Below are 15989 nucleotides of genomic sequence, written 5' to 3'. Positions count from 1 at the left end.
CTGCTGTATATCTTTCATAAGAGGGAAAGAAATTGATAATTCTGAAGGTCAATTCTAGTACATTCCGCGGACTCATTGCCGGTTTGTTAGTAAGGAAAAAGCTGAGCTGTGAGTGGGTTGTAGTCTACGTAGTTAGAGACAACTTTTATTGCAGCCATGACTATCAAAGCAGTTTGCGTGTTGAACGGTGAACAGGTGAAAGGAACTGTTCACTTTGAGCAGGAGGTTTGTATCCTTAGTTTTTAGTAAAGAAATCTGTAGAAAGTAGACAAGAACATGGACCATTTCCGTTTTCTTTTTCAGGGTGCAAATTCTCCCGTCAAGGTAACAGGTGAAATAACGGGCTTAACAAAGGGTTTGCACGGCTTCCATGTGCACGAATTTGGCGATAACACAAACGGTAAGTTCGGGGCACTACGAGCAATAAATGCTGTAGATGCTCAAGGAAACTTCTGTTTAACGTACGGAGCGTTCGTTTTAAGACTAAAAGGAGTTTCGTGGGGCGTTGGCGTAGATCTGTTTGAGGTAACATCATAAGGCCTTTGTAGTAAAAGAGGAAAGCAAAACAGTTGTGGAAATATCTGGATGGCTATAAGATGTATCAGTTGTCAATGCTGCTAAGTCACTGTTCCTACAATGACTAGCATCTTTTAATCAACTTGCATTATGTAATACTTTCCATCAGGTGTAAGGTAGCAGAAAGCGATAGCACAACCGATGGCAAAGCAGTTTCGGCTCGTAAAAAATAATTCTGTTTACAGGTTGAATATTTGATAGATAATATAAATACGAAACGTAATGACTTCACGAGACAGGTACCAGACAAACAAATAGTGACCGCCGTCGTGTAAAGAAATTTTTTCTTCGGTCTTGGCTCGTGCAAATAGGTTTTGAATCATACTGATCATAAGCGGTTATTAGAGTTGACGAGCTGCTGTGTAACTAGGCTCATAAATCTTATTACGAAATTAAATCAAGAATTCAAGTAGTAATGCTACTCGCGTAACCAGTCTCTGAGAAATAAAAGTTGCATGTTCTGGCTTTAAGTTTTCTATGGAAATCCTAGTTACATAGGAAGTGCGTGAAACTATTCAAGCTTTGTAAATTGTCCTCATAATTTGTATCGTGGAATAAAATTATCGCACTCCAGTATTGATCGGTTTGAAATTGAATGTCGTTCAGATATGTGGTAAAGTGTTACCTCAGCCATGTTTGCTTCTAATAAATGCAGGTTCGTAGAAATAGCTGTTGTAGTCAGAAAACTGCAGAATTTTGATTCGGTAGGAACCAATCAAAAACAAAACAAAAAAATCGCTGTCAATAATACAAATAACAAAGTACAGGTACTGTTTGCTCAAAGAGCAGTCAGGATGCCTTTAAAGGTTTATTTACTAATTGAATTCAATTTAACACTTCTCGTAAGAGGACAGATGGTTGAATTATTTCAACTGTTGCTGTTGTATAGGCCCCAACTTAGAAAAAGATGGAATAATGTGTGTATTGTTCAGGACCATGACAAAACACTAAGTATGATTGTTACTAGCTTCATGATCTTCCACTATTAATGAAGCTACTTCTGAGAAGCCCTCCCAGCAAGCCCCTAAGGAGTGTCGAGAGGGCACAAACCAACAAAGTAGTAGTAGTCTGCTAAGACATGGGAGCCTCCAGTCACTCCCGAGCCACCACTCCTTCATGGCTGTTTGTCCGAGGATGAGGTGAAAATTCTGGCATCCCCTGAGGACAGAAAGTGTCATTCTCTAGTGGAACTGTGGCGGTTTTTTCTCCCACTGGGCTGAGTTATGTCAACTTTTAAGTGTTACACCTTCTTTTTTCATTGTCCTTCCAGAAACCTGGTTTCTGGCTAAGTGGACCCTTTGTGGCTATTGGGGGTACTACCAAAACTGGACTGCATTTGACAGGCAATCAGTTGGAGTTCGTATCTATGCCCTTACCTCTGTCTGTAGCAAACCTGTGCCTCTTCAAACATCTTTAGAAGCTGTGGCTGTCAGGGTGAGAACAACATGGGAAATTAGCATCTGTAACATCCACTTCCCTTCAGAAGGTGATGCATCGCCTGGTGTATTAACTCTATCTTTGCATCCTAAATACAGGTGCCTCTACACATTTCAGTGTGACACATGGCACATACTCCGCCATTGATCTCTGTTTGCTGTCTTGGCCTTCTGCCATCTATCCCTAGAGAGCTTGCAATGACTTGTGTGGTAATGACCACTTTCCACTCTCCCTGTCCTTACCCCAGCGTCCTTAATCTCGACACTGGACACTCTCCCAGATAGCCTCTTTCCAAGACTGACAGATGCTTTCACTACTTCTACCACTGTTGATTCTCTGTTGCTTGGTAACATCAATGAGGTGAGCCTCAGCATCACTACTACCATTGTTGCTGTAGTTGAATCGGCAATCCCGTGTTAATCAGGTTGCCCCCGATAGAAGTCAGTTCTTGACGGTCTCCAGAAATCACTGTGGCCATTACACATTAGGTGGGCCCTCCAATGTCATAAGTGCCACTCATCCCTGGAGAACCACATTGCCATCAAACGGGTCTGTGCCCAGGTCGGCCTACTCATCAGATGACAGAAGCAGGAGTGTTGGGAGTGCCATGTCTCCACCATTAGCACACAAACCTCTCCTTCCCAGGTTTGGACCAAGCTCAAACGACTTTGACTAACAGATGCCTCTAGGTGTATCTGGAATTACTACACATGGAGTTGTATCTGCTGATCCAGGTGTAATTGGCGAGTGTCTCGCCAAGCACTATGCTCCCACATCTGCATCTCAGAGTTACCGTCCCGCCTTTCGTCTCGTCAAACTGTAGGCGGAACGACAACACCATTCTTTTGCTCCGTGCCACCCTGAGTTGTACGATTCTTCCTTCAATGAGTGGGAATGTCTCAGTGCCTTTGCAGACTGTCCTGACACATCCCCTGGCCCAGACTGCATCCATTCCCAAATGCTTACACAACTATCAGCAGCTTACCAGCATTCTTTCCTTGCCGTCTAAAACTGCATCTGGAGCAATGACATTCCATCGCATGGTGAGAAATGATCATCGTTCCAGTGCTAAAGCCTGAGAAGAACCCACTAGATGTTGATGATAGCTATCATCCTATCAGCCTCATAGCAGTTCTGTGCAAACTGCTGAAATGTATGGTGAGCTGGCAGTTGGGTTGGCTCCCAGGGTATTGAGCTCTTCTGGCTCAGTCCCAGGGCAGTTTTTGCAAAGGGCACTCCATCGACATCATGGCCCATCTGGAGTCGGCCATTCGATTGGCCTTTTCCCAGTCACTTGGCGACACCATATCCTCACTACTTTGCACGAGTAGTGTCACCAGGACCTGCTCCCAATTTTTATACAGAACTTTTTGTCACTCTGCACTTTGAGTTCATGTCTGTGCTTCCCATAGTGCATTCCATACACAAGAGAATGGGGTCCCACAGCGTTCTGTCCTGAGTGTCCCACCCTTTAATTGCCGTCAGTGGTCTCACATTAGCAGTAGGGTCCTCAGTATCTCCCCTCCTGTATGCCGAAGATTTTTGTATTTCCTTTTGTTACTCCTATTGGTCTGGCTGAAAGCTAGCTGTAGGGAGCTATATGGAAGGCAGTCGTGGGCTCTCACGCACGGCTTTGTTTTTGGCTGTCAAGACTTGCATCGTGCACTTCTCTCTTCGTCCTGTTCACCTCATCAAGAACTTTACCTTGATGACCAGCTCCTTGATGTACTGGAGACTTGTCTTTTTGGGACATCGTCTTAGATGTCCGCATAACTTGGATTCTCCATCTTCATCAGCTTAAGGACAAGTGCTGGTGGCATCTTTATTATTCGATGCTTGAGCCACACTGACTGGGATGCTGATTATGCTACACTGCTGGAGCTATACAATGTCCTCATACAGTCATGTATTGACTATGAGAGGCTGGTGGACCTTGTCCACCAATTTGGAGTTTGGCTCGTGACAGGAAGTTTCCAAATGAGCCCAGTGAACAGCCTCCTCCTGGAATCTGGCAATGGCTCCAGCAGCAACTATTGCTTGCAAATTATACTGACCACATTCATAGTTTGTCGCCATCCAAATTACCGTCTTATTTTCCCTAACATGGCACTCCATCTCCCACAACAGCAGCCTAGAACTGGGAATCCCTTTGACATTTGTGTAAAGTTGCTTCTTTACTGAACTTGGCACTTCCCCTTTAGCACTTTTCCTGCGAATCAATTTATGTACACCTCCATGGTCCATACCCTGGCTACGGCTTCGGCTGGACCGATTGCAAGGCCGAAAAGGCTCGGTTCCACCTGAGGAACTCTACTGGCAATTTTTCTCTCTTGTTGGCTAGTTCTAGGGCTCAGAAATAGTCTGCACCGATGGATCAAATGTAGATGGTCTTGATGGTTTTGCTGAGGTTCACATTTGACATGCTGAGCAGTGCTCCTTGCCAGATAGCTGCAGTGTCTTCACTGCTGAGTTGGTAGCCATCTATCACGATCTTGCCCATATCTGCTACTTCATCTGTAGCAACTCCTTACGTGGCTTAAAATCTCCCTACCACTGCTTCCCTCGACGTTCTTTGGTAATGACTGTCAAGGATTCTGTTTATACCCTTGGTAACAGTGGACATTCAGTGACCTTCATTTGGACCCCAGGACATGCCGGGATAAAAGGCAATGAACTTGCTGACTGCCTGGCCAGACAGGCAACAAGTAGACCAATTCTGGAGATTGGCCTGCTGGAGGCTGATTTGCGAACAGTCTTCTGCTGCAAAGTTTTCGCTATCTGGTAGTGCACCCTCAGTACACCAAATAAACTCCACGGTACCAAGGAGATGCAGAGTGTGTGGTGGTCGTCCATGCGAGTCACTTGCAGGGGCTCTGTTGTCTTTTGCCGGCTCCATATCGGCAGTATGTGGCTAACACATGGTCACCACCTCCGTCGTGAGGATCCACCTTGGTGTCGCTGTGGTTCCCCTATGACAGACGTCAACATATTGTTGGACTGTCCAATTATAGCCACTCTGCGGTGGGCTTTTAACCTTCTCAGCATTCTACCCGCGATGCTGGCCGACAGTGTCTCAATGGCAGATTGTTTTATGTTTTATTTGTGATGGTAGTTTTTATCATGCAATATAAGGGTGGGCATCTAGCCTTCTTTTAAATGCCTCCACCCTCCCTCCATGTTATTTCTTTGTCACTATTTCTTTGCATTTTGTTTGCTTTGATGTTCCTATTTATGCTGTGTGTGTTCATCTTACCTTGTCTTTTAGGCTGGACATTTTAGTGTGGTGCAGAGTGGGTGGTTCATACTTTTTTATTCTTGTGATCAGCCAGCCCAGGCCATCTCCTCAATGATTTTGATGCCTTCCTCTACTTTTCCTTGTGGTGTATGTATTCCGCTCTTTGTTTGCTTCCATCATTTTCTCTTTCATTGTTTTTGCCCTATTACTTTTACGCCCTACTACTATCATGAACTAATTGAGACTTGTTTGCGGGAGGAAAAAGGGACTTAAAGACCCTGTAGCTTGGTCCTTTATACCTCATGTAAGGTGCTGTTTGGCCTTCAAACCTGTTGCTGTTTGCAGTTCATTTTCCTTATAAAGTGCCTTTAGTAAGAGAAATTGAAGTTGTGCAGAAATGGAAAATTTTCAGCTTACCTAAAAGGCGGAAACTGCTTGGTGCAAAATCTGGACTTTCTGATCAACATCACCCTTGCCTGTGTGGGCTTAATCAAATTTTTGGCACCATTTCATTACAGTAGGACGTGACGCTGAATTTGGTCTGTGTGCAATTTAGACATTTAGCCCATAAGAATTTTACTGTCCCGCCTGCTTATACTATGGTGTAAATCTCCAGTTGCCTTGCCACTTCAGTTGCACACTGTGATGCATCTATTATTCATACTGCAACAGAACTGTTGTCTTCAGGACATCCAGAACTTGTAATCTTTGGAGAGAATGCACCTTTTTTGTTGTGGAACAGCCTTAGCGTGAAACAAAAGTGTAAGTTACTTTTGAAGCCCCACATAATGCACATGGAGTTCTGAGCTTGAATGTTGGAACAACGGCGAAGCAAGCATCAAAAAGCTTAAATTGTAGAGATTCTCCCCCTCTCCTTCCCACCTTCTCTGATTTATTTTTTGTTAGATACTTTTCAGTAAACCAGCATCATTTTCATTTCCTCATACATGTGACTTCAGATTTTTGCCCAACATTTGAACACTGGCATTAGCTTCCATTGCAAATGGTTTCAGGATGCATGAGTGCTGGTGCACATTTCAACCCTCACAGCAAGGACCATGCGGGTCCCGAGGATGCTGACCGCCATGTTGGTGATCTGGGCAATGTAGAGGCAGGTGGAGACGGAGTTGCCAAAGTCAACATCACTGACAAGGTCATCTCACTGACTGGAGATCACAACGTCATTGGCCGCACTCTAGTGGTAAGATTAAATTGAGATTGTTGGTCCTAAAACTTTTCAAAATCGTAAATAGTGCTGAGAGAAAAGTAGGGGTGTAAAGTTTTGTGTTCATAGATGATGTTAAAGTATGTTATATTTTGGGAAGACAAAAATATCCAGTAAACGTGAGCTAAATGCATACCTTGAGAGGGGCAAATTTTCTTCTTTGCTAGTATGAAACAAACTCTTTTGCTGCAAACTCTTTGCTATTATGGATACCCTGCAGAATACAGTAAACAAAAAAGGATGCATTTCTTTATTGTCCGTGGATACAGCATGCAGAAACATGCCAGTGTAAACTGGATTCACTTATGTCTGAATGACACTTATGTCTGAATGCAGAACGTAAGAGTTCTAATGGAACCAGCTCATGGTGAGTGTATGAAATAATTGTTTTTATTTTTGCACTTACTGGTACAATGGAAGTGTGTTATTCCACACTGGAAATGGCAGATAAAGTAAGAGGTTGCGGAAGAAGAGATGTTTAACAGTAGTGAATATGAAAGTGTTCATAGCTCTTTCAGGTATGGTTTCTAGAGCCCTTGTTTACTGGACATTTCTTCTTATTTTGATACATACTACCAGATTTCAAAATATGGGGTACAGTTTTTTTTTTGTGTGTGTGGTGTGGTGTGGTGTGGTGTGGTGTGGTGTGGTGGTGGTGGTGGTGGTGGTGGTATCATGTAAGACTCCAGTGAAACTAAATGCAGCTTTGACACTTACAACTTGAAACAACAAACAAAATTGCCATTGTGCACAGAATATCTGAAATATCTAGAGGATATAGGATTACTGTTGTGCACATCCTTTAATATGACAGTGTGTGTGTGTGTGTGTGTGGGGGAGGGGGGGGGGGGAGATGGTCTAGTTGCTAGGGATTCGAGCATTCTTAAACTTTATTGTAGTTTCGTGTCAGTTTCTTTGTCATGGTTGTTCATCGCAGGTTTCTGTATTGTATTTGCTCAGCTTCAATAATAATTTGATTAATGAAGAGGCTTCTAAGAAATCTGAGACCATCCAATGAGTTCTGGGTTTTCATGAGGAATTATCCAGTTGACAGTTGCAGTGTTTTTTTGTGAAAAGGACTGTCAGAAATGTCTTCTGACTGTGGCCACAGGAGAGTGAAATGTGCTGACTATTTGCATATCCATATAAGTGTGATATATAAGACAAACAAAAACAGACTTTGTTCAGGTAAAGAGTCCGCTTCAAAGTGAAGATGTTTCCAGTGACGACTTTTTGTGTTCTAAATGTTTTGACAGAAGAACGGCGATAGTATCTGAACAAGGTGAAGCTTCCCACGCTGCAGATGTGCAGATTTTGCATCAGTAGAGGAAGAATTAAATACCCTGATTCAGTCAACTACAGAGGTAGGTGTTAGTCCTGTTAAAAAACCATAATCAGTGAAGCTGAGTCACAAGCTCTATGCACCAAGAAAGTGCAGAGAAATTAATAAAGCTATGGATCAATACAGTACAACAAAACTGATCACACTCTTCAAAGTAGAAATTCCATCTTCAGAAGAAAATGAACCAAAATACAGTTGCTCCTCTTCAGGAATTTTTCACAAATATCTATTCAGTTGTTGAATATTGTGCATCCTACAGTGAGAAAGGTGCTGGTTTTAACTATTATTCCAGAGACATTTTCAAAGAAAAAAAATTTTGAACCACATTCCATCAGTATCAAAGTACATGGTAGACAAATTAAGAAATGTGAGGTCTGTAAAGTCTTTGGAAGACCAGACCCCTATTATGGTCATCCTGTAGAAGCAGCTCAGGTTCAAATAGTGGTCATTTTATGTATAAGATAAATGGGACTTCTCACCAGAGTGCCAACAAAAAGAAACTATAACAGTAACAGGTCAGAAAGTTGTGAAAGTGAAGAGGTGCATGAGTAGCAGTATTAAAGAAACTTTTGCAATTTATAAGAGCAACTATACAACTTCACATACTGGAAGATAAAAATTTTATGCACTAAGACCTTAGTGGGTGGTTCCACACCCACCTAGAGATATCTGCATATGTGGGTACTGCTTGAATTTTGACTTTTGTGTGGTAACTTTGAAGAACTTACTGGAGCATGTGACATAAGACACATTAGATGGGCATGTGAAGCAAGAGACTTGTTTGCTTCACGAATGTGGTGACTGACTTGGAAAGGGAGGCCTGTCTTTAGACACTTGGCCTGGAAGATGTAGCAGATAACTGCAGAAATTACATAAGCAACATGGGAGGAAAATAAACTAATTAAGAAAACCGTTGCCTTTGACAGTTTCGTTGATGAACTTGGTAAATGGTCAGTGAAAGCAGTAACACACGAGCATCTGAAGAAATTGCAACAACACATTGCAGAAGTGAAAGGGTGTGTACAGGCTGAAGAACTATGTGTAATGCTTCACTGTGATTTTGCTGAGAACTGGTCTGTAATTATCCCACAAGAAGTAAAAGGGTGTCAGTGGATTAATGACCAGGTTTCAATTTTTTACAGGAGTGATATATTTTCAAAACAAGATTACAGGTGTTGCAGTTATAATTGATGACAAAGGACATTACTTGGCACATGCTTTGCTAGCAATGCACAAAGTTCTGCAACTCCAAACAGGGGCAGAGAAGGTTATCATTATTTCTGATGGTGCTCCTAGTCATTTTAAAAACTGTTACCAGCTGTTTGAATTGAGTAAGTTGCTTGTGCCACTTGACTGAGTATACAGTGCTACTGGTCACAGGAAGGGCCTTATGATGGTGGAGGAGGCCTGCTGAATCACCATCCTTGGAAACACAATCTTTCCAGAGCAAATACAGCTGTGGTTCAGAATGCTGAGGATTTTACGAGAGTTTTGAAATCTTACACATCCACAGCCCCTCATTCTTTTATCCAAAGAGGAAATAAAAGAATTCTGTGAGCAGGAAAAAAAGAACGGTCCAAACTAACTACTCCCATGGAAGGAATTGAGAAATGCATTTTTGAAGTGATGGGTGAACTCATACTGCATGCACTTTGAAGAGTAAGAAAGAAGAAATTTCATTCACCCAACACCTCAAACAGCAGGATGATGATCAGATTCACAACCTGAGGTGTGTGTGGGTGTGTGAGACTGGTGGATTGCAGAGATTATAGATTCCAGTTAAGAGTTAAATGAAATTGTAGTGAACTTTATGCTACCGTATGGACGGGCTGCTGGATATAGGTTTCCAGCTGAAGGACAGTGACAATGTCAACAGTGCTCACTTCCTGTTCCCAATGTTTTGAATATTGTCAGTGCTCCAGTTTCTATTGGTTCAACTGAAGGCATCACTCTATATCAAAGGAAGATACTGAAGCAATGGAACACAGTTTTAGTTCATTGCCTGGCTAATTTCAGTACAAAACAGAGTGCACAGAAGTTGTAGGAAGTGAAGCCTCTGTCTTTGGACCTTTCACATACATTTTTGGAACCATTTAAAATGCTTGGAAAAAAAGTCTCTTACTCTTCTATCAGAACTAAAATTATGTTAAATAAGGCTAGGTTATGATTTTTGAGCCTGTTGTTATTATGTGGTAATAAAACAGGTTTTATGTATTGCAGAAATTTAAATTGTTTATAAAACTTGTTCAACCTAAAAGTGGAAGCTCTTCTTTTCAAGTAATGTAGAAATATATGGTACTAATAAACAGAAAAAATCAACTTTATGGATTGGCATTTCTGAAAACAAAAATTCCATAAATTATAAAAATGTTCAGAACTTTGACAGATATGTCCAGATGGAGGAGTTCTTTGTAATCATAAAGCAATTATCTTTCAAATAAAAAACCCAACAAAATATCTAGAACTGTTCCAGAGATGATACAGCATTTTAAAATTTTTTCCAGAAATTCAAATCTTCAAAATGGTATGTGAAGTGTCGTCTTTGGAGGGCTGTATCTCGGAACAGAACAGGAAACAAAAAATATGTTCCTTACTTAGTCCTTCATTTTAACACCTGCTAAATTGTCAGACTATGAAGGTAAGCTTTTTCTTAGCCTGTCTGATTTGATATGGACAATGCCATCCACTGTTCTTTGGGTGCCAACAGGGTCACAGTGTGATGGTATTGAACCAAACCCTGTATGTTCTCGTATTTGATGGCAAGTGATTAGGAACAGCTACTAAATGATCCAAAAGATTTTAAAAGTGAAAATGTTAATCCTAGAAGTCAGCAAAATTTTCCAAATAACCACAGGAGGGGAAGTGTACTATTAAGAAGCTGTTCACTAAATGACAGCATTGTTGTGCAGTTCCTAATTAAATTGATTGAAGGTAATGGTTGCAGGTGAACAGTTAAAGCTGAGCAAACTTTAAATTACTATGCATGGCTGGTTAGCTCAGATGGTAATTTTCTGTGATATTAACTGGATAAAATTTAACTGTAATCGGCCACGCTACAGATACAGTATTAATTTGTTGAGATAACAAGATGTACTGCAGTAAGATAGTAGATACGATACTGTGTGGTGTAATATTGTTAATAATGAAATGCAAAGGCCACAAGTTTTCACTATTTCTGATGGTTGGTGTAAACTGAGGTAATAGTGAAAAGGAAAAAAGAAATTCATTTTAAAACACTTTTTCTAAAATCATTATTTTTACAGTAAATGCTCAAAATTTTTTACCTCTGAAAGTACAGAATTAACACAGCACTTGCATAGTTGAACAGAACTGCATAGCTAGACACACCTGAACATGTCCACATACTGAAAGATTTCATTGTGCTCTTTACTGATTATCATTTTGTGGCTGTAGTTTGGCGATATTCCATTTCTGACCAGTAGTTGTCGGGGAAAAAATTTTGCTATCTTTGCAATCCCTGCCCTGCTGTGACTTAATCAGATAGTTTGTACATGGTTGGCAAAATGAAACTTGGTTGCAAAAATATATCAAAGATGACTAGCTTGGACTTGGCACTTGTAGATGCTGGATATGGCCACCGTTGACGTCAGTGCACACTGTGCTAGGCTGATCAAACATGTGAGAACATGTAGCAGCTCTGCTGGAGGATAGCAGTTGTAGTGTTGTGCTGTAGCTCTTCCATTGTGAGAGGATTGAGTGCACCTGATGCTTCAATTTGCCGCACATGTAGAAATCGCCAGGAGATACGTATGCAATTGAAGTGGCCAGGCGATTGCACTGCCTCTGCTGATTGTCCTCTCCTCACACCCTTCATGCACTTGTGGCGAGGTTGTCAAGGCAGTGTGCGTCTTCACTCAGTCTCGCTGAAAGTATACGTACAGTCGTTAATCTCCTGTGAGTTGATCCACACCTCGATTAAGCAGTTTCGGGACATACCAATTAGTATGTGTAATGGTGCATGTTATGTAAATTCACATACTGACAGACTGGATCAAGGCTCATTGGAAGAAATGGAAAAACTGAGGAATTAGAAGTCCCAATTCAAATTCACTCGGAAACAACCAGCAGAACTCGGCGGACGTAAGTTCATCCAGACACTCTCTTGCATAGCAGTGAATTTGTAAAGATACAGGTGCAGGTACTCTGGGCATGATTAGACAGCCGGCCAGAGTGGCCGTGTGGTTCTGGGCGCTACAGTCTGGAGCCGAGCGACCGCTATGATCGCAGGTTCGAATCCTGCCTCGGGCATGGATGTCATTAGGTTAGTTAGGTTTAATTAGTTCTAAGTTCTAGGCGACTGATGGCCTCAGAAGTTAAGTCGCATAGTGCTCAGAGCCAATGATTAGACATGAGCTGTAAATTGCCAATTGCACAGATAATGCAGAGATTTTGTTGGACTGTTTCATGTTTTCCTGCACTCTAACACTGCTTTCTGTTGTTGACTCTATTCAGATAGTTAGTTTCTATTCACAACAGATTCCGTTTTGCACCATATTTCCACTAAGTTTTGCATTGCAGATTTTCCCCAATCAACTTAGTCTTAAAATGTTGTCATACAGTTCAGAAAGTTTTCCACAAATTGGGCTTCGCATAACACTAGAAAATGAACTTTCGCTGTTTTGTTGTGAGCACCACTTTGCGTTGCGTTTAACTGGCCATGAAACATGTCTGCACCTCTCACACAAATATTATCACAGAGCAGAGTACTCAGGACAGAGCACGTAGGGGATGCACACGTGCAGATACGTGACAGCAACAAATTTGTGTATCAAAATTGTGGTTACCAGAATTTTCTGTGATACAGTTCTGTTTACTAAGAAAGGTTAATTCTGTGTGAGTTGTATATTTATTAGGCCAGTTTAATTTTGCACTTCGTACATTTCTGATTAAAAAACAACCAGCGGGTTCATTTTCAACAGAATAAATAGTACTATTAATTTCAGTTTAAAAATTACTGGCATATTTGTACAGCTGCTCCCCCCCCCCCCCCCCTTCAATAGGAAAGAGTTGTTTGCAACATTAATTTCTTGTGCATGTTGTTCGTTAAATATTATTCCTTTATTTTAGGTGCACGCTGATCCTGACGACCTGGGACGTGGGGGGCACGAGCTGAGCAAGACGACTGGCAATGCCGGGGCACGTGTTGCCTGTGGGGTGATCGGCATTGCGAAGGCATGAAGGTGTCCGGATGTCCCCCTCTCAGAGGAAGCGAGTGTGGTGGCTGCCAAACTGTAGCCCTCTGATGTCTAGCTGAGGGGGGGAATTGAGTCCATCAGGCACATGACCTTCACTCTGTTTATTCTTTTGTCGTTGTTTCTCTGCTTCAAAACTTGGCTGTAGATGTCAGTTTAGTCTTCCTGTGTGTAGCATTGTGTTGGAGCTGTGAGGCACCCTGCTCTTTGCCACACTGCTTAGTTTAAGCAATCATTTGTGGCAAGATTTCACAAAAGCCTTTCTTTACATGAGATACACTACTACTAGGAAATATTAAAACGCTGCTTTTCCTCCTGCTATTTATATCTTTGGTGACAAGCCACCAAAGATGCTAGCAACAAAGTTGGGGTTATGTGTTTTAGTGCAGCATATCATATATAAACAAAATTAAAGAATTTTACTGCTGTTGTGCCATATGAACTGAACGTGTGTACCTGATGTATGTTGTTGCTGCTTGGAGCCACACTGAGTTCCCAAAGTTGGAGAGAAAATAATGGAAATTGGCAAAGCTTGTCCTGGAATAAGTGTCTGGTTTGTTTTAGTTATCTCTGTTGCTATCTGATGGTTGCTTGTTGGAAGATAGAAACAATTGCATTCCTGAGGTGCCTTCTGTATCATCACACTGAGTTGAATAAACTCAGTGGCTCATGTGCCTGATCATTTTATAACTTTTGTGAGTTGTTAAATTCCTCATTTGTTGTATAGTGCTGGGTTATAGTATGTAAGCCGGTTGTACGATTCTTTATTTTGTATCCATTTTTTTGTAACTCTTTATGCCTTATGTTCAGGTATAAATCATTTATCGGGAACAATATGTTGACTTTGTTGGTTATTGTGTAGGTAGAGGGGGTTTCATTGGTTCTGGCTGTTATCAGAGAATGTTGAGTTCGAATGAAATAAAGCCGGTGAAGATGTTTTGTGTTCACACATCAGCTCATCTGGTGTGGGCCTCCAGCCATTCCTTCAATGAGACTGCTGTTTGCTTAAGATGTATAAAACCTGTGTTCCTGTAAAAGATACCTATAATGAACCAATAAACTATATTGCTCAAAGCAGTCTGTGCAGTTTTTGTGACCAAATACTACCTGGAATAAAGAAAATATTGATTGTGCTAAACAATACAATGGGATATAATGGATGTGGTGGATGGAGGGAGACTGGTTGATGTAAAGTTTCTGATTTTGTCAAAAACTTCTAGTACTATGCAGATGCCTTAGTGAAGAAATTGGTTCCTGTGGAATTTCCAGCCTAGATTTGCTTGGATGTAGTGACAGAAGTTGGGGCCCCAGGCCGCACTTTTTTTCCGGTTTTTGTAATCCAAAAAGCCGCCTGCGGCTTAGAATAGTGCAAAGCAAGTGGAAGTTCTGAAAAATGTTGGTAGGTGCCGCCACAACTAACTTCTGCCGTCGAATATATGTAGCGCTACACAGGCATGCTTTGTAGGCACAAAGACAAATACTGGCGCCAAAACCTCCACGTCAGTAAATAAATTAAAAAAAAAAAGGTGGAAGACGAGCTTTTCTCCGCCCCGAGTTTCGACCACTGCATTTTCATAAATTATCCAACGAAGTAAATACAAATTCCATATTGTTCATCTTCGAATGTAGCAGAATTTCAATGTACTACGAAAATCCGACATGCAAGACTGTTTGGGATGTTTGTCAATATGGCCAACTCTACTTTCTGAATTTTTTCCTACCTGTGAGAAGTGGTGGTTGCTAATAGGAACCTGATGAAATGTGAATCACATGCAGTATTCTCTTCACCATAAGAATAATACGAATATCAACATTTTGCCATGTATTCTTTCGTGTTTGCTGCTCTCTCATTTAAATCCTGTCTGCCTAATAAACTGCGAAACTAGATTGAGACAACAGCAAACGCGGAAGAATATACGTATCGTGTCATGTTTATATTCGCATTATTCTTATGCCTAATAGTGATACAGTCAGAAATGAAGCACGGCAACTGACTAGATTTTTAATTCTAAGATGACTAATTTCTGTGCAGAATTTGATGTACTAAAGAAGCGGCCGCAAAGATTTTCAAACGGAGAAACATTTTCGCCTAACTCTCGTTCAGAACATGTTCTATCATAGGCAGTCTATTATTTGGTTCTTGTTGATCATTATCAAAGTAAACAGCAGTGTAAGTAACAACAAATAGCAGTCTCTTGCCATTGTTTCGCTAATGAGACGATTACTCTCTCTTTTTTTTAATTGTAAGCGGCGGTAGCGGGCACAAAAGCAAGCCATGCCGCGAGCGGCGACAGACCGTAAACAAGCACTATCAGTATGCGACAAACAATACGTGACACAGTACAGTAATGCATTTTCAGCTTAGAGTGACGTGAACACCTATAACAAAGAAAACAGCACTTATCAGATCAAAGCAAAATAAGCAATCGATTCAAACCAGACGAAGCACGTGAAAAAGGAAGGGTACCCGTATAAATACGGACGGAGCGCTTGACGCATAGCAATGGCTACCCGGTAAAGCTTAACTGCTAAGCTTAAGACTCGAACCAAACTACTGTAGCTCTATTGTCATTCATTCGACCTAAATTGTGTCTCATATTACAATGGACCAACTTTGTTTCGATTTGGAGGTGCGGCCTAAAACTTTACTCTCCCCTTGAATTTCGAGTCTCAAATTTCCGGTGCAGCTTAGATTCGGGAATTTTTTTTTTTTTCTCTCCTTTATATTGAGTCTCATTTTTCAGGTGCGGCTTAGATTCGAGTAAATACGGTATACATAGTGACATTGCAGGGAGTATTAGATTGACACAATACAAAAGTTTATTAATATCCACTTGAACTTGGAAAATAGTGCAGATTGTTTGATTGGCACATATTGCAAATTAAATCACAGGCCAAAAGCATTGCATAGCAACACAACCAAGTTTTTAATTCAAAATAAATTCCTAGACTGACGGTCTA

The 15989-nt window shown here is 41.2% G+C and overlaps 1 protein-coding gene across 1 annotated transcript; it reads left to right on the top strand.

Moving 5' to 3' along the window:
- Nucleotides 1-28: 28 nt before the first annotated feature.
- On the top strand, nucleotides 29-14105 carry LOC124720063 (superoxide dismutase [Cu-Zn]-like). The gene is made up of 4 exons (XM_047245332.1): nucleotides 29-225; nucleotides 304-400; nucleotides 6262-6449; nucleotides 12904-14105. The coding sequence occupies exons 1-4, from the start codon at nucleotides 157-159 to the stop codon at nucleotides 13012-13014; spliced, it is 465 nt and encodes a 154-aa protein (XP_047101288.1). The 5' UTR covers nucleotides 29-156; the 3' UTR covers nucleotides 13015-14105.
- Nucleotides 14106-15989: the final 1884 nt, after the last annotated feature.

Source organism: Schistocerca piceifrons, chromosome 11, assembly GCF_021461385.2.
Source record: "Schistocerca piceifrons isolate TAMUIC-IGC-003096 chromosome 11, iqSchPice1.1, whole genome shotgun sequence".
Lineage (NCBI taxonomy): Eukaryota > Metazoa > Arthropoda > Insecta > Orthoptera > Acrididae > Schistocerca > Schistocerca piceifrons.
The sequence above is the reverse complement of the archived record's forward strand: the minus strand, read 5'-3'. Positions and strand labels throughout refer to the sequence as shown.